General features: G+C 36.7%; 1 protein-coding gene across 1 annotated transcript in view; it reads left to right on the top strand.

The window, feature by feature from the left end:
• Window positions 1–23,355, top strand: part of BIRC6 (baculoviral IAP repeat containing 6) — a 266,821-nt gene that overhangs the window by 142,331 nt on the left and 101,135 nt on the right. The window contains exons 44-55 of the mRNA XM_006168813.3: window positions 3,137–3,247; window positions 5,662–5,795; window positions 5,945–6,072; window positions 11,790–12,352; window positions 13,318–13,493; window positions 14,922–15,018; window positions 15,160–15,354; window positions 15,686–15,886; window positions 16,334–16,613; window positions 18,268–18,524; window positions 18,779–18,887; window positions 22,476–22,697. Coding sequence (XP_006168875.1) covers window positions 3,137–3,247; window positions 5,662–5,795; window positions 5,945–6,072; window positions 11,790–12,352; window positions 13,318–13,493; window positions 14,922–15,018; window positions 15,160–15,354; window positions 15,686–15,886; window positions 16,334–16,613; window positions 18,268–18,524; window positions 18,779–18,887; window positions 22,476–22,697 — 2,473 coding nt within the window. The remainder of the gene's footprint in view (window positions 1–3,136; window positions 3,248–5,661; window positions 5,796–5,944; window positions 6,073–11,789; window positions 12,353–13,317; window positions 13,494–14,921; window positions 15,019–15,159; window positions 15,355–15,685; window positions 15,887–16,333; window positions 16,614–18,267; window positions 18,525–18,778; window positions 18,888–22,475; window positions 22,698–23,355) is intronic.

Genomic DNA, 23,355 nt, shown 5'->3' with positions numbered 1-23,355 from the left:
GAACAGAGGACTCCTATGTCTGTGGTATGCCTGTGTGCAGCTTAAATTTACAGTGCTCCAGTAATCACCATTGTATGTCTTCCAAGTTTTATTTTTAAATTTTTCTAATTTAAATTTGAACTAACTTTCTTTCTTTCTTTCTTTCTTTCTTTCTTTCTTTCTTTCTTTCTTTCTTTCTTCCTTTCTTTTCTTTTCTTTTCTTTTCTTTTCTTTTCTTTTCTTTTCTTTTCTTTTCTTTTCTTTTCTTTTCTTTTCTTCCTTTCTTTTCTTTCTTTCCTTTCTTTCTTTCCTTTCTTTCTTTCCTTTCTTTCTTTTCTTTCTTTCTTTACATTTGACCTGAGAGGGACAGAGTGAGAGAGAGAGAAAGTGAGAAAGCAAGCTGCCAGGTCTGGGACTCGAACCACAGTCAGCCATGTGGGAGTTCAGCACTTTTAACCACCATGCCACCTCCTGGCCCCACTTCCAAGTTTTATTTAGAAAGAATCTTTTTTTAATCTTTTCTATCAGGTATTTCTCCTAAAATATGACTTAGCTCCTGTAGACATTGATCAATTAGTATATGTTAATTTTCTGTAGCACTTTATATTTAATTAATTCATTAATTATTTGGGGCAACTGCAGGAGTACAGGGAATGGTAAGAATGAAATAATATCCTTCAGTGGGGGGGGGACTTTTCTGTTGTGGTTATAGGAATCTGTTTTACATGTGTTTTAAGAAAAGTGAAAATGAACATGTGTTCCTGATGCCTTCTCCCTAGAGTGGTGTCTCGCTTGGCTCTCATGCATGGTCTGTTTTCAGTCTTTAGTGATAGCCCCTGGCTCAGGGTTCCACTTACATCTTCACAGTTTCAACACCAGACAGACCAGCTTTTTAATTGATAGGTTTTCATCTCTTCCACTCTATTATTAATAATTTACTAGTAGTATGAATTTACTTTCATTTGTATTTTCAATTTTGTTGTGAAAACTATTAAACATAAAGAAAAATAGAAGAGTGAAAAATAATTATACCTTCTTGTCATCAGATGTCTTGTCAGTATTCTTATTTCTAGTTGTGCCAAATACAAAAACATTTTGTTTATTTGAAATATAATCTATATAAGGTTTACACACTTGAATTAGTTATGCTTAAGTCTCTCTTAATCTTTATAAGTTCCTTCCAAGTCATGTGTCCATGTGTGTGCACTCACATACATCAGCGCGTGTTCATGCAAACTGGAGGGTGCTTGCAACCCACCATAAAGACACAGAGGAAGAGGAGAAAGCACTCCTCCCTTCAATTAAGAATGGTCACTCTGCAGTCCCTTCTCCATCATTTCGGGATTTTGGACGTATGTGAATATGCCACTGTGTTTCTCAAGCTGCCATGTCTGAGACTTCATGTGGAATCCACGGCCTCAACCACCAGGCCAAGGAGGCAGGCCCTGTCTTTTAAAAAAAATCTCCCTTCAAAGAAAGTCATTTGTCAAAGAAGTTTGGTTGTTTTCACAGGTTCCCCATAGGGGGTGTTTCCAGCTCTATCATGTCATCTGTCTTACTTGTTAATTATACCTACATCTTAATCTGATCAGATTTTTTTTTTTAAAGAGAGATTTTTGCTACAGGGCACCACGTGCCCTCCCTAGAGAGACAGAGACAGAGAGACAGAAAGCAAGAAATCACCCCCATGACAGATGGCCTTCCCACAATCCCTTGTTATCCATTTTTTTTCAGGGGATCTTGGGCCTGTACACACATGTGCCCAATATGAGTTTCCAGCTGCCAGGTCTGGGATTCGAACTGTGGTCGACTCTGTGGTAGTCCAGCAATGTAAATGTTATGTTGTCTGTTGGTCTCACATTGGTTTGTTTTTAATACTTAATTTATTTATTTAATTCTATTCATTGCTATTATTTTTTAATTTGACCAGAGAGAGAAAGAGCGAGAAAGGAAAAGTGAGAAAGAAGCCACCAGGTCCAGGACTCAAGCCACAGTTGGCCATGTGGGAATCCAGTGCCTTTAATCAGCACACTACTTGTTGGCCCAAGATTTGCTTGTTTTTTTAAATATACTTTCATGGGCTATCTCTTTTCAGGATGTTAGCAGACACCGATACTCAGTGCCTAGACCTATTAACAGTTCATTAGATTTTTTAGAATGATGAAAACGTAATTCTCCTTTCTGTTTCATTTATTGTGTGAAGTACTTCCATAAAGAGAAACTTCCTTTCATATGCTATTATGTCATCATGTGATAGAATTTGTATGAGGGATAGGAAAAACGCAAGTTTTTGGATTTAAGAATATTTCTTATGGCTGTATTTGTTGTGCATTGTTATGCATGGTACTGAAATTGTGTTATTTGTGTCCTGTAAGATGGTCCATTTTCTGTGTTTTTGGTTTCCAGTATGCATGTTTTTGCTATCTTTCCGATTAATGTTTATTTTCTGTCCTATAAGTGGAACCAGCCATTTTAAAGGGTGTTTTTAAAGCAGAACCTGGATACTATGTTGTATGCTATGTTTTGGATCATCTGAAAAGTCAAGAATATTTTTCAGTGTTTTTTAATGCAAAATGCATTATGACTTCCCTGATGACCCAATACTGTGTACACCATGCTGTGTACTGTGTACACTGAACTATGTTTGTACATTTTGAATAACATCTGTGGCTTCTTCAACTGCCATGAATGTTTCCTATCTGGTCCTTGAAGATTACCTGATATTGTTGAGTTTGTAGTTACTTTTCATTGTGAAAGTAGCGTGGGATTCAATTGGTTTAGTCCATTCTACTTTTTCTACTGTGCTGTATTATTTTTAGCATTTGGTTTATTCGAATGCGAAGATATTTATTAACAAAAATTGTGTGCAGTAAAAATGCCTGTAGTTTGGAAAGTATAACAAATTTTTAGAGATCACCTGTTATTCTGTATGTCTTGGGTTGAACTTAAAACCTCGCCATAAAAATGATATTGACTCTTAATGGTTTACTTGTTTTAATGAGGAATTCTTTTACTTTGTATGTTTTAATAGGACACTAGTTAATGAGCTGATTTAAATAATATCTTAATTTTTGGATTCATTCTTTGTTTTTTAATTCTTAGTTAACCATTTAGGTTTTCTGTGTAATAGTCTTCTCTATTTCTCTTTTCTGTATAGCCTCGATAACCAGTTTTCTCACAGTGCTAGCTTGGTATCCCAATACTTTGCTCCGGACATGGTGCCTTGTGCTTCACAGCCTGACACTCATGACAAATATGCAGCTGAATTGTAAGTTCAAACATTTATTCATTCAAATCCCTGACAATAATACTTTAATATTTTTGCTATTGGAACATTAAAATAGATTTTCCAGGATCCAACAGGTGTAGTGGTAGTTAAAGCACTGGATTCCCACATGGCCAAGCATGGTTCGAGTCCTTGGCCTGGCACCTTGAATATCATGCAGGGCATGTGTACATGTATGTCAAAAATGTGACCGAATGGAAGAGAAAGGATTTTGGTGTGTCCATCCCTCCGGGGGAGGAGTTCTCATTTCTGCTGTCTCTGTCTCTCTCTGGCAAGCTCACGTGTCCTATGGCAAATAACCTAAAAAGATTTTTCAAGAAGTGATATAGTTGTGCAAATGGTTGAATTCTTTATTTAAATGTGTCTTTTCTGAATTTGTGTATATGTGTGTGTGTGTGTGTGTGTGTGTGTGTATATATACACACACACACACACACACACACATCATATAATCTTATCTCTGTATTTTAGTTTGATAATTTATTCTCATATATCTCCCATTAAAAGTTCAAATCATATTTTTCCCTTCCTAAAACTTTTTTATTTAATTAAATTAATTAATTTATTTTTGGAGAGGTTTTTGTCATAGGACACATGTACTTGCCAGAAAGACAGAGAGAGACAGAAAGTGAGAAATCACCCCCCAAGGGGTATGGCCATGCTGCAATTCCTCTCCTCCGTTCTCTCGGGATCTTGGGCTCGCATGCACATGCGCCCAGCGTGAATTTAAGCCACTGGGTCTGGGACTTGAACCGCAGTGCACTACATGGGAGTCCAGCGACATAGTCATTATGCCAATTGTTGGTCCCTTCTAACTTTTTAGTTATTAGAAGGAATATTAATAATAATAATTTATTACTTTTAGTGTACTAAGTCAAATGTTTAGTGTATGTTTCTTTAAGGTAACTTTGCATTTAAAATAATTTATTCATTATAATATTTAATTATAAACATCTGTGATTGAATTCGTAGGATTTTGTTTCTCACATCTAAAAGATATACTTGTTGAATATAATTGCTTTTCTCAGATTTTAATGTCCTAAAGATTCTCCACCTCCCACAAAGATAACATAGTAAAATAGTATGAACGTTTGTAGAAAGGTACTTTAATTATTTCACAAAGGTACGAAGATATTCTCCTCTGTTATCTTACATAGAATTTATAGGTTTTACTTTGCACATTTAGACCAATTTCTGTCTGGCATTTTTGAGTATCCTGTGAGGTAGGGATCAAAGTTCATTTAAAAATTTTTTTTTCAAATTATTTATTATTTTATTTAATTTGATGAGAGAGAGAGAGAGAGAAAGTGAGAAAGCAAGCCACCATGTGTGGGACTTGAACCTTGGTCAGCAATGTGGGATCCCAGCACTTTAACCACCATACCACCTGCCAATCCCTGAAGTTCATTTTAGACAGCAAATATTAACCATTTGTAAATTGAAATCTTTATTCTGTTTGTAGTTTATGACAATGTATGGGTGGATTATATCTTTGGGGATAACTTTATTAAGTATAAACCTCTGTCACATTGATAAATATGCTAATTTAAATTATACTATAGTATCAAAGTGCTAGTCTATTTTGCCATTTGAAATTATTCTCCAAAAATAGAATAGATTGGAGCACTTTATACTGAAGATAGATTTAACAGAAAGCTTAAAAAACTGGTGTGTTGCCTATACATTTTAGGTAACAGTATATAATCTTCATTTATTTAAATTTTTTTTCCAGAGAGGTTTTTGGTATAGGGTGCATGAGCTCCCTGAAGAGACAGACTAAAAATGAGAAATCACCCTCAGGGGGCATGGCCGGGCCATAGTCCCTTCTCCATTCTCCTCTTAGGATCTTGGGCATGCATGCACACACGCCCAGTGTGAGTTTTAAGTCAGAGGGTCCAGGTCTCCCAACTGCAGTCGACTATGTGGAAATCCAGTGATATAACCATTACGCCATCGCCTGGCCCCTGTAATCTATATTTGACTAACACAAAAAAGAATACCTTTTGCCTTAGTTTATCTTAGAAAACAAGTTTAAAATTAATCTGAAAAGTAAATCAATGCCTGTTTCTGGAAGTGGACTGTAGTTACCAGGAAGAGACTCACCAAATAGGGCAGTAAGAACTTAGTTACTTCTGTTTCACAGTGTACTGAATAGGATACACATTGAACTCAAACGTGGGTTCACAATCAAAAGACAGGCCGGAGGAGATGTAGGTAGATACAGTAGAGATTGAAGTTCAGCTCAGTCAATGTAATAGAAATAGAGGCCTTTTAATAAACTATCATTAGTGATACTATGTGAGTTTTCCTTGGAACAAAAAGATGTCTTTACTTAACTCATTTCCATTGTTTCGTTGTCCGTTTGTCAACGAGTTTTTTTAAAAAATGTTTTCCAGCTGGTTCCACCAGTGCCATTGGAGCTCAGGAGAGTACCGCTCATTTGCTGGTTTCAGATCCAAACCTTATTCATGTGTTAGTGAAATTTCTTTCTGGCACCAGTCCACATGGAACAAATCAACACAGTCCTCAGGTAACGTGACTTCTGTGTACTGATATACCCAAAATATTCCACAAGCAGTATTTGTAAAGCACAACTTTGACTTCACCTTTGATAATTTTTAAATGAATGCTTCTGTAACTGGTGTAAGTAAGCAGTGTTCAATGAACATGTCTCTTCAGGTTGGTCCAACAGCTACACAAGCTATGCAAGAATTTCTTACCCGATTACAAGTCCATCTTTCTTCAACATGTCCTCAGATATTCAGTGAATTTTTGCTCAAGCTAATCCATATTCTTTCAACAGAAAGGTAAATTTCAGTGTACTCGTGTCTTCCTGATATAGAGTAAAATATAATCTTCCAAGTATGATTCCTCTTTGTTGGGGATTTATCTGGGAACAGATAAAATAAGCAGGAGGACCTCGGGGAATAAGAGAAAGTTTTTGTTTTTGTTTTTGTTTCAGGTTTTTGCCATTGGGTGGGTACACTCATCAGAGAGAGACAGAGAGAGGCAGAGTGAGAAATCACCCCTCTGCCCCGGGAGGATGGCCATGCCATAATCCCTTCTCCTCATGGCATTTACATGTACTTGTAGTTTTCAGGCTGCTGGGTTTGGAACTCGAACCATGATGGGCCATCTGAGAATCTAGTGTCTCAATCACCACACCACCTGCTTCCCTAGTGGGAAGATGTTTGTTGGTTTGTTTCTTGGATGTTTCCATTTCATTTCATTGTGGTGCTGCCCATATATTTTATAAAACCCAATCTTGCTTGCTTGCTTGCTTTCTTTCTTTCTTTCTTTCTTTCTTTCTTTCTTTCTTTTTGGAGAGGTTTTCGCTATAGGGTGTGTGCGCTCGCCAGACAGAGAGAGACAGAGAGACAGAAAGTGAGAAATCACCCCCAGGGGGGATGGTCACGCCACAATCCCTTCTCCTCCATTCTTCTTTCGGGATCTTGGGCACGCACGCACACGTGCCCGGTGTGAGTTTTAAGCTACCATGTCCGGAACGCGAACCGCGGTTGACTACGTGGGAGTCCAGCGACATAGCCATTACGCTAACTGCGGGTTCCCAAAACCCAATGTTGCTTTTTGATAAAAACCTAATGGCATATGAACAGTGTTATTTTAAATGATTAAAAATGACATAATGAACAAAATATATGGCATGTTAAGAGTGCTATTTAAATTCCTGTTGATATCAGGAATAAGTCTATGGTGCTATCTTCATCATTTAGTTTCTTTTCCTTTTTTTTTTTAAAGGTTTTTGCCATAGGGTGCTTGCGCTGATTAGGATTTTAACCATGGTCAACTTGTGAGAGTCCAGCCACGTAACTATTACACCATCTGCTGGTCCCTATTTCCTGTTGCTTTTAACTATGCTTTTTTTATTTGAACTCTATGAGCTCTGTAAACATAATTTTTTAAAAAAATGGGAGCTTTATCATAGTCCTTCATATGAAAAACTTCAAAACATTAACTGTCTTTTTTTTAAAGAAATACTAATTCCGTTTAAGTTTAGTTACATCCAATCTTATATTTTACCACTTATTTATTATTCATTTATTTTATGATTATTTTTAATTCCTTATAGAGCACATGTGTTTATCAGAGAGAGACACACAGAGATGGAGAGAGAAAGAGAGAGAAAAAGTGAGAAAGGAAGCCACCAGGTTCAGGACTCAAGCCAAAGTCAGCCATGTGGGAGTTCAGCACCTTAACTGCCACTCCACATGGTGGCCCCCACCGTTCTTATTTTTTGTAAGTGGAGCTCATTTGAGGTTTATATGCGTGCCTCAAAAACTATTTGGGATTTTTTTTTTTTTTTTTTTTTTGAGAGGTTTTTACTATAGGGCATGTGTGCTCGCCGGAAAGACAGAGAGATATAGAGAGACTGAAAGTGAGAAATCATCACCCTCCAAGGGTGATGGCCATGCCGCAATCCCTTCTCCCCCTTTCTCTTCTTGGAATCTTGGGCACCACACATACACGCTCCCGGCGTGAGTTTAAGCCACTGGTCCGGGACTCAAACCGCGGTCGACTACATGGGAGTCCAGTGACATAGCCATTATGCCATCTGCTGGTCCCGGGAAAATTTTTGTCCCAGCTTATTGTCCTCTGTTCTTTACCCAACAAATGCTTCATCAATTTACTTGGCGCAGTGTTATTACTTAACCCAAGAATGATTTTAGCTTGTTTGTATGTTTTTAACAAACTCTCTGGTATTCTGTTAAATTAGCCAGCAATTCTTTATATTCATGATACTATAATATACACAAAATAGAAACTTACTCAGTTTTATTTTGAAGAAGGCATTCAGTTTTAGTAGATTAGTTTTTTTGCAGATAGTTTCTATTGTGTGGATTCTCTTTTGATTTTCATTAACAGTATCTTTCAAGAGGCATGAATTTTAAAACTTTAGATGAAGTCTATTAATATACAGGTTTTTTTTTTTTTTTTTTTTGGAGAGGTTTTTGCTGTAGGGCTTGTGCTCTCATCAGAAATACACAGAGGGACAGAGTGATAGAAAGCAAGAAATCACCCCCCAGGGGGAATGGCCATGCCGCAGTCCCTTCTTCTCCATTATCCACTTAGGATCCTAGACATGCATGCAACATGCTCTCAGCATGAGTTTCAGCCACCGGGTCCGGGACTCAAACTCCGGTCTATTGCATGGGAGTCCACCTACGTAGCCATTATGCCATCTGCTGGTCCCAGATGAAGTGTATATTATCAACCTTTTATGTGTTACTTTTTGCCATAACAAAGTCTTTGCCTTTTCCAGGCTCACACAAATGATATCTGCTCTGTCTTCTATACATTTTATAATTTAATGTTGTATGTTTAGGTTTATGTTAATTTTTGCTTCGGGCTTAAGTGTTTGTTTTTCTTCTTTTTACTGGAGGACACTTGTGCTCCCCAGAGAAGGACAGAGGGGGAAAGGAGAATGCACTTCCTAGGGGAATGTTCATGCTGCAATCCCTTTTTCTCCTTTCTCCCTTCTTTTGGAATTTTGGTCATGGCACACAGATGTGTCTGGTATGTTTCTAAATATGCTGAGACGAGGTCTCAGACTGCTTGGCAGGCCATGTAAGACCTGGCCACCTTAGCCATTAGGCCACCAGGTGGCCTGGACTTTGTTCTTTTCTTATGAATGCTTTGGTTACCTTTGATTTTTTGCCATACAAATTTTAGAATCAGCTTATTAATTTCCTCCTCCCTCCCAATCATGCTAGATTTTGATTCATATTGCATCAATCTATAGGTCAATTTGAGTACATTTGTATTTTCTTTTGGCTTTTCTTTTTATACTACCAGGCTGTCAGAAAACAAAGGCTGGTTGTTTTTTTGTGTTTTTTTTTCCCCCTTTCCAATGTGTATGTCTGTTTTGCCTTTTTTCCCCTTTTTCTACCAAATCGTACTGGTTAGGACCTCAGATATGATGCCGAATAGAAATGTTGAAAATTGCCCTTTTTTCATTTGTAAGTGTAAAACATTCAGTTTTTCACAGTTAGGTATATTCTTATCTGTAGATTCTTCTGTAAATGCTTGAAAGGAGTTTAAGCATTGCAAGTTGAGTTTCTTACGTGTTCTGAATTTGCTAAAATTTAAAATAAGGTCATGAATGTCTCTTAGATTTTGTTATATGCTTTTTCTGTATCTATTGGAGTTGCACATGTTGTTTCTTATTTAATCTGTTCATATGGTGAATTACATTTTTTTTGGTAAATGTGTTATAAATGTGCATTCCCAAGTTAGACTCATTTGGCCATTGTGTAGTAATCTTTTTTATATCTTACTTTAATTAATTAATATTTGGTTTAAGATGTTTGAATGTGTGTGTATGAGATATATTTTGCATTTCTTTTTTAATATCTTTGGTTTTAGAATCGAGATAATGTATGACTCATATAATGAACGTTTCAGGTGTCCAGCAGGTGGTGTGGTGGTTAAGGCTCTGGACTCCCAAGGGGCTGATGATGGTTCAAGTCCTGGACCCAGCAGCTTGAAACTCAGGCTGGGCACATGTGTGTGCATGCTCAAAATCCAGTCTCCTGGAAGACTAGAGAAGAAGGGGCTGTGCCATGGCCTCTACCCGGGGTGGTTCTTGCTTTCTGTCTTTTTGTTTCTCTGACAAATGCATGTACCCTATAGCAAAATTCTCTAAAATAAATATATAAATAAGAGAAATTGTTATTTTTTTTAATATGAGAGAGAGAAGTACAGAAAGTTAAAGAGAGGCGGGGGGAAAGGATGGAGTAGAGAGGTGTTCATTTTGACAGGGTCTTGCTGTGTTGCATTCCTCCAGGCCAGCCTCTTATTTAGGTACGTGTATGGATGTGTAAAGCTGCACCCAGCAGGGTCATTTTGGTCTGTGAGCTGAACCCTGGCTTCCCATGTTGTTTCTTCTCTTCTGTCCTAAGCCTTTGTACCACTCTGGTTGGACCTGGAATTTTTTTTTTTACAACTAAATTTTAGTTATTTTATAGATAAAGGATTGCTCAGGCTAGTCTTTTGGAATGGGCTTCTGTAGTTGGTGTCTTGAAGAAAGTTGTTCATTTCATCTATGTTGATGAATTTATTACTTGCAGAGTTTTCTTATTATTGTCTTAATGTTTACACGACTTATAGTGAGATTGCATCTTTCATTTTGAATATTGGTAATTATTTATTTTGTGTTTTTGTTCATTTTGGCTAGAAATCTTATCAATTGTCTTTGGCATTTTAATAGAACCAGATTATAGTGTATTGATGCACCTTATTTTTATTTCTAATTGCATTGTTTCTGCTTTGTTGCTTGTTGTTTCTTTCCTCCTTTGAGTTTAATTTGATCTTTCTAGTTTAGATAATTGATTGGAGACCCTTCTTTTCTAATACAGCTTCTTTTTGACTTCTGATGTTGTTATAGTCTGATACCCCATCATTTTTTTAAAAAAGGAAATACTTTATTTGTTTTTCGATTTGACCAGAGAGACACAGAGGGAGGGAGAGAAAGCGAGCTGCCAGGTCTGGGCCTTGAACTGTGGTTAGCCAAGTGGGAGTTTAGCACCTTAACCACCATGCCACCTGCAAGCCCCCCCCCCCCATCTTAAGTTTAAAATAGCATAAGTGAAAAATAATTGAATACAAACCTAACCATCATAGCTTAGCCTGGCCTATCTTAAACCTGCTTATCAGCTTATATTTGGGCAAAATTACCATGAAACATATTTCATAATTAAATATTAAAAGGACACACGGGCATTTGTACACCTGATGGGATGCAAAAGCACAGCAGCCAGAAAATGCTGGCATCACTGTGTGTCCCACAGTGTATGGGCTATTTGCTGTGGCTCCGAGCCGTGGCTCATGCCCCTGCCCAGCAGCATGGAGAGACTTCTGTACCACATATCTAGCCCACAGAAAGATACACATCTGAAGTTCAGTTTTCACTGTAGGCTTCACTTTTGCACCATCATAAAGTCAAACTGTCAGGGGTCAAGGGCCATCTTTACATCCTCTTGATAGTATCTATCTCTTAATTGGCCTGTTTAGACTACTTATATTTAATTATTGACATTCTTAGTTAAAATGGATCATTTTGCCAGTTTTTATTTGTCCCTTCTGTTTTTGATCTCTTTTAAAAATCTTATTCTATTGACTTTTGAATTAATTTTTAAAATAATTTCATTCTCAACTATTGGCTTATTTATAACTTAAAATATTAAAATAATGTTTGCTTTAGCTCTATAATACTTTAATTTCATCACATTCTACTTTTAAATAATTTTATTATATTCATGTATAGTATCGTAATTCAGTAACAGTAGCCTTCCAGCTTCTTTTTCCTACCTTTTGTGACATCGTTGTTACATGTTTACCTTTACAGATGTCGTAAATACAAATTACAACTTATTTTGCTTTAGATATCTTTTAGACAATGGAAGAAAATGGTTTGGTGTTTAGCTTTCTTGTATGGTGGAGGTTACTGGGTTACTGCTGTCAAACTGCTTAAAATGATTTAATTTTTAATCATTTTTTTCCACAGGGGTGCCTTTCAGACAGGCCAAGGACCTCTTGATGCCCAAGTGAAGCTCTTAGAATTCACTCTGGAGCAGAACTTTGAAGTTGTTTCAGTTAGCACCATTTCTGCCGTGATAGAATCTGTCACCTTTTTAGTACACCACTATATCACTTGCTCCGACAAAGTAATGTCCAGAAGTGGATCAGATAGCTCAGTGGGTGCTCGAGCATGCTTTGGGGGACTCTTCGCCAACCTCATTCGCCCAGGCGATGCAAAAGCAGTTTGTGGTGAAATGACAAGAGATCAACTCATGTTTGATTTGTTAAAACTTGTTAACATTTTAGTGCAGCTGCCTCTTTCAGGCAATAGAGAATATAGTGCAAGAGTGTCTGTGAGCACCAATACAACAGATAGTGTTTCAGACGAAGAGAAGGTCTCAGGGAGCAAAGATGGCAATGGAAGCAGTGCCAGCATTCAAGGACCACCTGCGTATGTTGCGGACTTAGTCTTAGCCAACCAGCAGATTATGAGCCAGATTTTGTCTGCCCTGGGCCTGTGTAATAGCAGTGCCATGGCCATGATAATTGGTACGTATTTGGAATGTTAATCTTACCCGTGTTTTTGGTACTACACCAATTTTCTTTAGCAATGGATGGATTCTTTTCACTCTGTAGTCTAAAACTCCTTGATTGTAAGCATCTTAGCATGACTGATTTTTGTAAAGACTTTATAGAATGACTTCAGTTTATAAATGGAAGTGAAATAGTGGAAAAGTAAATGTATCTTTTTTTTAAAACATGGAAAATACTGATAAAATAATCAATTAAATTAAGAACAAAAGTCAGTCTGATAATTTAAGTACAGTTAATAGCCACACATCTCTAAAGTTTTCAAGATGAAGAATTTGCCATCAGATTGTATACTGGGGACCAGTAAGATCTATTTATTCACATTGTCTTTAAAAATATAAAGTTTTATTTAAGGTATAATAGTTTCTTTGACAAATATTAATGCTAAACTTTTCTGTTTGAAAACCGGTAAAAAAACGGCGTTAATATTTTTAAATAATGGAACTTTGTAAATTGTAACAAAAATATTCTTGTTATATTTTTGTCCATTATATTTCTTTGTCAGTTTATGGGAAAAACCATCTGTCTTTTTTCCCCCTTAGATGTTTGAAGTGTGGCTACATAGCAATATACCTGTTTCTCTTGTCTTTAATCTTGATATATAGAGTATGTGGAGTAGTATTTCTTTAGTCATATAACAGAGCAACTTCTTTTTATTGTTACGAGCAGTAGGGGTACCTCATTTAAGAAGATAACTCCAAAGATACTCTGTTGGATATTACAGATAGATATTTTAATTGATAGGTATGTGTGTGAGGGAGTGTGTGTATGTATGTGTGTATATATGTGTTTAGCTGTTCTGTAACCAGTCATCAGTGGTTTTGAAAAAAAAAAACCAAAAACTGTTCAGCCTTTGTTTTAGTTATCCCTAGTTCATAAGGATATATACACTTTTAAAATGTGTAATGTTTTATTTAAACTAGGTGCAAGTGGATTACATCTCACCAAACACGAAAATTTCCATGGTGGGTTAGATGCCATATCAGTTGGGGATGGACTATTTACCATACTGACAACCCTTAGTAAAAAAGCTTCTACGGTCCACATGATGCTGCAGCCCATTTTAACCTACATGGCCTGTGGGTATATGGGCAGACAAGTAAGTTCAATCCAGCAACAGTTACAGTAATTTAAATACTTTCCCGGCAACGAAAGTGGAAGATTATATATAGGACAGAGACTATACAATTATTTATATTAAATACTGGAAAATGAAGAACATCAGTAGGTGACATTATTGTTTTTCTTTTTTTTTTCCCTTGTAAGAGCGAGAATTTTGCTATAGGACACATGTGGTTGCCAGAGAGAAAGAGACAAAGTGAGAAATCACCCCCCAGGGAGGATGGCCATACTATAGTCCCTTTTCTTGGGACTGGCATTGAGTTTTAAGCCGCTGGGTCTGGGACTCAAACCGTAGTCGACTACATGGGAGTCCAGCGATGTAACCATTATGCCATCTGAAGGTCCTAAAACTATTGATTATTAATAGAAGTTGTAGAGCATATTTTATTTGAAGTCTTTTCAAAGATGCTCACAGTGATAAAAGAATGAAGCATGTCAACGTGTTCATAAATTTTAGGTTTCTTCATAGTCCTAAGAATGAATTCTTTCTTTACCTCCAAAAATTACATAGTTGAGATAGTTGAATATCATGATGTTCTCTATAGACATTACATGATAAATTCAACATATTTTTTCACATTTATGTTGCATATTTAGTTTCTTTTCTATTAATAGGAATTGAGGTAATTTAAAAGAAAAATATTAGAATATATTTGTTTTGTATTTTCTTTTAAAAATAATTCTAGTGAAAACAGTTTCATTATTTTTGACTTCTAATCCATTTAATATTTTTCAAATGCAGATTGTAAAATAATTTCTTAAGGAGTCTTTGTATGTCTTGGGAGTCCATTCTTTTTTTTTTTTTTTTTTTTTTAGAGGTTTTTCACTATAGGGCCCGTGCGCTCGCCAGAGAGACAAAGAGACAGAAAGCAAGAAATCACCCCCAGGGGGGATGGCCATGCCACAGTTCCTTCTCTTCCATTCTCCTCTTGGGATCTTGGGCACGCTCACACACACACACACGTAGTTTAAGCCACTGGGTCTGACACTCAAACTGCGGTTGACTACATGGGAGTTCAGCGACATAGCCATTATGCTAAGTGCTGGTCCCAATAATTTTCTTTTCTTAAATATTTACTGAATGTATTTATATTTCTCCATGGGAGAGGATCATTTATAAAATGCAGCTTGTGTCTAGTGGAAAACAAAATAAATGCACGTGAAGATAGAAAATGAAAATTGTAGGTGAATATTAATGCTTAAAAATGCTCTGTTTCAGTGGGGAGATAATTTTGTTTACTGATTGCAGTGCGCTTTCTTATGTATTTGATAGTTATTTGATATTTATGGTTATTATCAATTTAAAAGCATTAACAATAAAAGAATGTTATGTGCACTAAAAACGTTTAGTTATCCTAATTAACAGGGAGATGTAAAATCACAATATACATATAATATTTTTTAGGGCTCTCTTGCTACTTGCCAGTTATCTGAACCATTATTGTGGTTCATTTTGAGAGTATTGGATACTAGTGACGCCTTGAAAGCATTCCACGATATGGGTAAGATAAAATTTTAAAAACTTACTTCAGTGTAAACAGAACTGTTACATTCTCATTTTTGTATTTTTCCATGAAAGTTGACTATTGATGTCCAACTATCTATTCTCAGGTAATTTTTATTAATATTCTTTGTACATTCAGGTGGTGTTCAGCTCATTTGCAACAATATGGTTACTAGTACCAGAGCTATTGTGAATACAGCAAGAAGTATGGTGTCAACTATCATGAAATTTCTTGATTCCGGTCCAAATAAAGCTGTTGACAGCACTTTAAAAACAAGAATACTAGCTTCTGAGCCTGACAATGCAGAAGGGATCCATAACTTTGCACCTCTGGGTAAGACTAGTGTTATTAAATCTTGTTGGTGTGTATTTAGTTTAGTAGTTGGTATGAGGCAAAATGAGTTCTTGAAGTACATTGATGATATAATATCACCATTTAGTTACAGTTGATTTTAAATGTAGTACTTATTAAAACATTCTGATGATTACAAGGAATGCTTAACAGTTCTTTTGTAATTGTTTTTTTATTTATGAGTTTAAACAGAATCATCAGATGTTCATGTTTTCACCTAATTTTTCTAATTTAATTGTTATTGCTTGAATAGTGTTAATGCTTTCTTGCATTGGTTTTCTAAGTTCTTAATTTATTTGAAATTTTTCTGTAGGCACAATCACATCTAGCAGTCCCACTGCCCAACCAGCCGAAGTGCTTTTGCAGGCTACCCCACCACATAGGAGAGCTCGCTCTGCTGCTTGGTCCTATATCTTTTTGCCAGAAGAGGCTTGGTGCGACCTTACCATTCATCTTCCTGCAGCAGTGCTTCTTAAAGAGATACATATCCAACCTCACCTTGCATCTCTTGCAAGTAAGTAAGCTTTTATAAGGAAGCATGAGAATAAGTTACAGATAATTGAAAATGGAAAAAGAAATTTTTCAAGCAGTGATACACTTAGGTATGATTATCAGATTGCATTATTTTTTTTAGCAGTTTTTAATGCAGTGTTCAACACCACCAAGTCATTTCCCATGAAATGCTCTTAGGGGCATTAAGTACATGTGGCTTGCTTATTTTCGGTCATGCTTTTGCTTTCTTTGTTTTCTTTCTTTCTCTCTCTTTTTTTTTAGGTGAGCATTAAAATGTTTAAGTATAATTTTTATTAAAAATAGTTTACATTGGAAAACAATTCCAAAGTTACAGTGAAAGTCAATGACAAAATACGATTTGGTAGATGCATTTTCTTTTTATAAGTATAATGGCTATGACTGAAAGCTGTTGTTAACTTCTGTAATTATTCAATTTTTTTTCTCACAGCCTGCCCATCCTCAGTGTCTGTTGAAGTAAGTGCAGACGGAGTAAACATGCTCCCGTTGTCCACTCCTGTTGTCACAAGTGGTCTCACTTACATAAAAATTCAGCTTGTAAAAGCTGAAGTAGCTTCTGCTGTCTGTCTGCGACTACATCGTCCACGCGATGCCAGCACATTAGGCCTTTCACAGATTAAATTACTGGGCCTGACTGCTTTTGGAACCACTTCTTCTGCCACAGTTAATAATCCCTTTCTTCCATCTGAAGATCAGGTATCCAAAACTAGGTATGTTTTATTTTTCATTGTTAATATTTTCTGTGCTTTTTTGAATCCTTCATACTTTGCTTTCCTTCTTTCTTAGGTCTTAGGAAGTTTTGTTCCATGAGTATCTACTTAATCTCATTTTATTAGGTGTAATACATATGACAGTTTTTGTGGAAGCAGAACGGTGAAACTGGTTAAAATTGAAATTTATGTGTGTTTAATCTTTGAAATGATCCACACTGTGGTATTTGTGAACAAAGATTCCTGTATTTTGGATCATGGTTTATTATAGGGATTCTCGAGTGCCTGTAGTGACAAGTACATCTAAACCATACAGACTGACCATGGAAACAGGGATGTGCTTGTATACGGTAACTGGATAATGCCAGTTATCAGAAGGATTATTTCTGAACCAAAGAAACATGGAATTGAACATATCCTTCAGTTCAGAGAGAGAAAAGCACCTCTGTAGGCCTCAGTCATGTTATAGTTCTCTTTCTATAGTCTTTCTTGGGCATGCATGCATATGCCTGGCATGTTTTTAGGCCAGACAGGCCAAGGACTAGAACTGGTGGGTATATGGCATGCTACCAACTGCACCACAGAAGCTGGGCCAGGCTGAAATTTTATAGTTGGGTTTTTTGGGTAATTTTGCCTGGTGTTAAAGAGTTAGGGCCCAACCTGGTGGTCTAGTTAATAGCTACTGCAGTGCTGCAAGCCACATGGCTGACCTCCAGTCCAGATCTCTGGACTGGTTTGAAAAAAATGCCTAGTATGTGTGTACATGTCCAAGTTTCTTATGAGGTAGAAGGCCAGAGAAGGAAGACTGGTGTGTTGAGACCCTGTGGAGAGTGCTTTTCTCTTTCTTCATCTCTCTCAGGCATTGCCTTTCTTGTGCATGTGCTCTCTATTATGAATTAAATAAACTTTTTTAAAAAATTATTTTACTTAATTTAATTTATTATCATTATTATTATTTGTTTAAATTGACCAGAGAGAGAGACAGAGAAAGAGAGAGAGAGAGTGAGAAAACAAGCTGCCAGGCTGGGACTCGAACCATGGTCTGCCATGTGGGAGTCTGGTGCCTTAACCATCACACCACCTGCTGGCCCCTAAATAAACCAAAAATTAGGTTTTTTTTTAAAATGTGTCTATAGTTTACAGTTTTACAAGCCTATTGTAAATAGTTTGTCTTATGTAAATATATTTAAAAATAGCTCCTGACTGATTAAAAAATAAAAGTGAGCATAGAATTCCTAAATGCTATGAATTCTAAGTACATAAATGCACACACACACACACACACACACACATTTTAAAGAGAGAGATTTTTGTTACAGGGCACGAGTCTTTGCTGGAGAGACAGAAGGCAAGAAATCACCACCTGGGGAATGGCCATGCAACAATCCCTCTTGTCCATTCTCCTCTTGGTATCTTGGGCATGCACGCACATGTACCCAGCGTGAGTTTTAAGCTGCTAGGTCCAGGACTCAAACCACAGTCAAATACATGGGCGTCCAACAATACAACCATTATGCCATCTGGTCCCAGTACTAATATTTTTGATATAGGGGGAACTTATTGTTCATATAACTCTCTAACATTCTGTTTTACTCCAGAAATAATCTGAGTTATTTATATTGACCATACAAGTCGTTCTGATTGTGTGTTTCAGTATTGGATGGTTACGGTTATTACATCATTGCCTTACTCACATCAGTGATCTGGAAGGAATGATGGCAAGTGCTGCCGCCCCTACTGCTAATCTGCTTCAGACTTGTGCTGCCTTACTGATGTCACCTTACTGTGGAATGCATTCGCCCAACATAGAAGTTGTGCTTGTTAAGATAGGACTACAGTCTACTAGAATTGGCCTGAAGCTTATCGACATTCTCCTGAGAAATTGCGCAGCATCAGGCAGTGATCCTACAGGTGACAATTAAATTTGATATTTTAATTTTTTCTGTACGTGCCAAGTAATAGCAGTTGAGCTGTGCGATCTTTGTGATTAACTTTGTTTCTGACATTATCTTCCTTTCCGGCTTCAGTATTTTTGGAGTTTGTTGTTACTAGAATTTATAGAAGACTTATTAATGAGTAACATCAAAATAAAATTAAGCAAATCATCCTGTTTCCAGTTTTCTTATTAAGCATACTTTTTCTTTTAATTTTTTTTTTCTTGCAAGATCTGAATAGCCCTTTACTTTTTGGAAGACTGAATGGACTTTCTTCTGACTCTACGATAGATATTCTTTACCAACTTGGAACAACTCAGGATCCTGGAACAAAAGACAGGTATATGATGGTCCTGTTTTCCATTTAAGCATACATAAGAGGCCAGCAGGTGGCATAGTGATTAAGGACACTGAGCTCCCTACATGGGTGAACATGGTTTAAGTCCTGGACCTGGTGACTTGCTTTTTCACTTTCCCTCCCTCTATTGGTCACTCACTCTGTCCCACTCTGGTCAATTTAGAATGATTGAATGAATGAAGGAATGAATGAACTTAAATAAACTAATTTTTAAAAAGCACACATATGTGCAGAAATAGAATGTAATGAGTGTTACTTATAATTCTTTCCTTAGATGGTCTTGTGAAAGTTAATGCTGTACTATCTCGGGACCAGCAGGTGGTGTGGCAGTTAAGGCTCTGGACACTGCCACATGGCCAACCACGGTTCGAGTACCTGACCTGGTGGCTGGCTTTCTTACTCCCTCCATACCCTAGTCTCTCTCTCTCTGTGTCTCTCTCTGGTCAAATTAAGAAAGACCTGACTGAATAAATGAAATTAAATAAGTAATTCTTTTTAAACAAGTCAACACTGTACTGTTATATATTGAATGTTTTCCATGATGTACCTTGGACGTATTTTAAGCAAATTTGAATTCAGGGAGAATTATTAGTCAATATTGCTTTTAAGGTACTAGAATGGAATAAAATGTATATTTTCAAGTCATCCACGTTTGCCTTGTGAGATGATGGTGTTATAATCCTACTCTGTTAGGCAGTGCTTACTAAATCCATATGAACATAGGAATATTGTATCCATAGCAGGTACTTGGATATTTTGGATAACGGCAAAAATGTTCTAAAGGGAACCAGCAGTTAGTGTAATGGCTATGTCGCTGGACTCCCACGTAGTCATCCGCGGTTCGCCTCCCGGACCCGGTGGCTTAAAACTCACGCCGGTTGCGTGTGCATGCGTGTCCAAGATCCCAAGAGGAGAATGGAGGAGAAGGGATTGCAGTGTGACCATCCCCACTGGGGGGTGATTTCTCGCTTTCTGTCTCTCTGTCTCTCTCTGTCTGTCTGGTGAGCACACGCACCCTATAGCGAAAATCTCTCCAAAAAAAAAATGTTCTAAATAAGTAGTTGTTTATAATCTTTATGGGCAGGTTTTTATTAGACACTTAACCCACTTTTCTTTTTGCTTTTTACCACAAAATGAAATGTCATTCCAAGTAAATAATATCTGAGTTAGATACTTTTAGTTAAATGCTTTCTGAATTTTATAGGTAGATAACAATTGGTGAATTATATTCTGAAGTAGTTCTACCTGATGACCTTTACCTCCAAATTGATGAGAACACTCAGTATTTTTGAAGCTATTTTTGTTAAAATTTTTAGCAACTAGTGGCAGTGTATGTTTTTATGTCTATCATCCATATTTAAAGTACATTTTTTAGAGTGTATAACTATACATTTAAATAGTTTTCTTGCTAGTGTTTATTTCCCAAGTTATGGTATTCTTTAATATTTCAATTCAGTTTATTTAAAATCATTTAGAGTTTTATTAAATTCTTGGTTTATAAGTTAACGGAATTATTGGTATTTTTGTGGACACTTACTCCTTTTGTTAGTAAGTATATAATAGCTGCTGTATGCCTGGCATGGTACTAGATGTTAGAGAGACAGAGTTGATTAAGTTCGGCTTTGTGTATCCAGGGTTGGAGACACAGAGCATTATCGCTCACAACAGAGAGTGTCAGACTTGGGGTTATGAAATGGGATGCCATGCAGCAAAGATATTCTTGGAAAGTTTATTATTTAATTTAAATAGTGTAATACTTATATTTGATAAATTGCTTCCATCTTGATTAGAAATATTTAAATTACATTTTAAAAAAGTAAATTTATTTTCAGCATGCTATTTTGAGCATGGAATCTTGAGAATATTAAATAAGACTACTTCTTTTACGCTACGCTTTTTACTTTTTTATAAACTATATGATACATATATTACTTTTAAAAATAGACTGGTGAAAAAAAAATAGATTGGTGGACCAATATGTGGCGTGGTGATGGGGGCATTGGACTCCCACGTGGCTGACTGTGGTTCAGCCAGTGGCTTGCTTTCTCAGTTCCCCTCACTCTCTGATGACTCTATGAAGTTTAAAGAAAATAGTAAATAAAATAATTATTTAAAATACTAGATTGAAAGTTTTTTTAACAAAGTAATAATTTTGCCAAATTTGAATCATAATTATTACTAATTAGGGCTAAAGTGCATTTTAAAAAGTTGGGAGCCAGGGGAACCAGCAGTTCGCGTAATGGCTGTGTCGCTGGACTCCCACGTAGTCGACCGCGGTTCGTGTCCCAGACCCGGTGGCTTAAAACTCCCGCTGGGCGCGTGTGCGTGCATGCCCAAGATCCCGAGAGGAGAATGGAGGAGAAGGGATTGCGGCGTGGCCATCCCCCCTGGGGGGTGATTTCTCACTTTCTGTCTCTATGTCTCTCTCTGTCTGTCTGGCGAGCGCACGTGCCCTACAGTGAAAAAAATCTCTCCAGAAAAAAAAAAAAAAGTTGGGAGCCAGCAGATGGCACAGTGGTTACATCACTGGACTTCCACATTGCTGATCGCGGTTTGATTCCCAAATCTGGTGACTCGAGACTCACACCAGACTCATGTGTGTGTGTGCTCAAGATCCCAGGAGGGAAAGGAATTGTGGCCTGGTCATCCCCTCTGGGGGCTGATTGCTAACTTATTCTTTCAGCATCTCCCTACTGCTCCTAAGCATGCACACCCTAAATCAACAACCTCTAAAAAATAAATAATAATGTTGAGTATTTTTTCGTAACAAAATTATTTAAAAATCTCTTATGCTTATTTAATTTTTAAATATTTTTCTTTTTCATAAGAAAATTAATTTTGTCTGCGTAATACTTATCAAAATGTAAGTATTTGTCTTTTATTGGTAGATTTAATATTACGGATAAGATTGTTTTCTGCCACAGACTGATAGAATACTACTTTACCCTAATTGCCCAGTTTTCCTTCTCTTTCTCAAAGATATCCTTAATTCTTAACATTTGAAATAGACATTTTAAAAATCTTTTCATTCCTTAAAAATAGAGATTAGTATTACATGCCTAACCCTACTCTGTTAACCCTGAGGCAAATTATCTTAATGGTCTAAACTAGAAATTAGAAAGGAAGCAAAGCTAATATAAACAGTATTTTAAGAACTTGACATTTAAGCTTATCACTTTGTTTTTTATACTTTAAAGCATTATCATTTAAAAAAATTTATGTTCTCAGATAGTACAAAATTGATTGTATTCAGTTTGTTGAGCTCTATGTCCCCTAATTATAGAAATTTCTGTATTTTGTTAAAAATGAGCTAAGAGATCATCAATGCTTATTTCCTGAGTTGTAGTGTCTCAAACCTTTTGATCTGTTAAAATTTGTAATTGGAAAACTGGGACTGCTATGCCTTGGTTACTTACAAATTTCTTTTCTACTCCTATTTTAGATGAACATGATCACAAATAAATCATATATCCCCCTAAGTACCTTCTTTACACACAAAGATAGTGTGTTTTTATATTAAGTGTCGGTTGTAGTATAATTGGTTATTTGAATTCGTTTTATTCTTTTAAGAATTCAGGCCTTATTGAAATGGGTCAGTGATTCTGCAAGAGTGGCTGCGATGAAGAGAAGTGGCAGGATGAACTACATATGCCCTAACTCTTCAGCAATAGAGTATGGTCTTCTGATGCCGTCTCCGTCTCACTTGCACTGTGTAGCAGCGATTTTATGGCATAGTTATGAACTGCTTGTAGAATATGATTTACCAGCACTGCTGGACCGAGAACTCTTTGAGTAAGTATCATTTGCGGAACCCTCTTTGTTTCCCAGTACGACATCACTTTAGATTTTCACTTCATAAAACTGGGTACTTTACATGTGTATTTGAATAAAAGTAAATATTTTGAAGGTGGTAAATGTAATCAGGTGTCTTGTTAAAAGGAATGTCTAGCAAATTTAATGAATTTATCTTAATGTTTTAAGAAGGTATATTCACAGCACTGCCCGCTCATCTACCTAAATTAGAGTGCTTAATTTAGGTGTTTCTGTAATCATGGTATTTATTTCCAGTTATTCCAGCAAATTTATCTACCTGCCTGATTTTTTTATCTTGAAAAATACAAAAATAAGAAACTGCACAGCTAGAGGTGCATGCACTCATGCTGGACGGAGGAGCAACCTCCAATGGGGCATGGTTTTGCTGCAGTCCATTTTCCCCCGGTTTTCCATGCCGTCAGGATTTTGAGCACGCACATGCAAATGCCTGTTACACTTTAAACCTCTGAGACCAGGATTTGAATTGTTGTTAACTATGTGAGATTCAGTTCCCAATGGCTGGCCTGTGTCTATCTTTACTGTACAACTCTGGAGAGAAAAGTATAGCAAAAACTTAGTACTTAGGTTGTGATCCACCCCCACCCCCACAGCACCCACTTTGTGAAAGAGGGAAAGA

Source organism: Tupaia chinensis, unplaced genomic scaffold (assembly GCF_000334495.1).
Source record: "Tupaia chinensis unplaced genomic scaffold, TupChi_1.0 Scaffold146177_1, whole genome shotgun sequence".
Lineage (NCBI taxonomy): Eukaryota > Metazoa > Chordata > Mammalia > Scandentia > Tupaiidae > Tupaia > Tupaia belangeri.
This window is presented reverse-complemented; position numbering and strand designations above follow the sequence as displayed.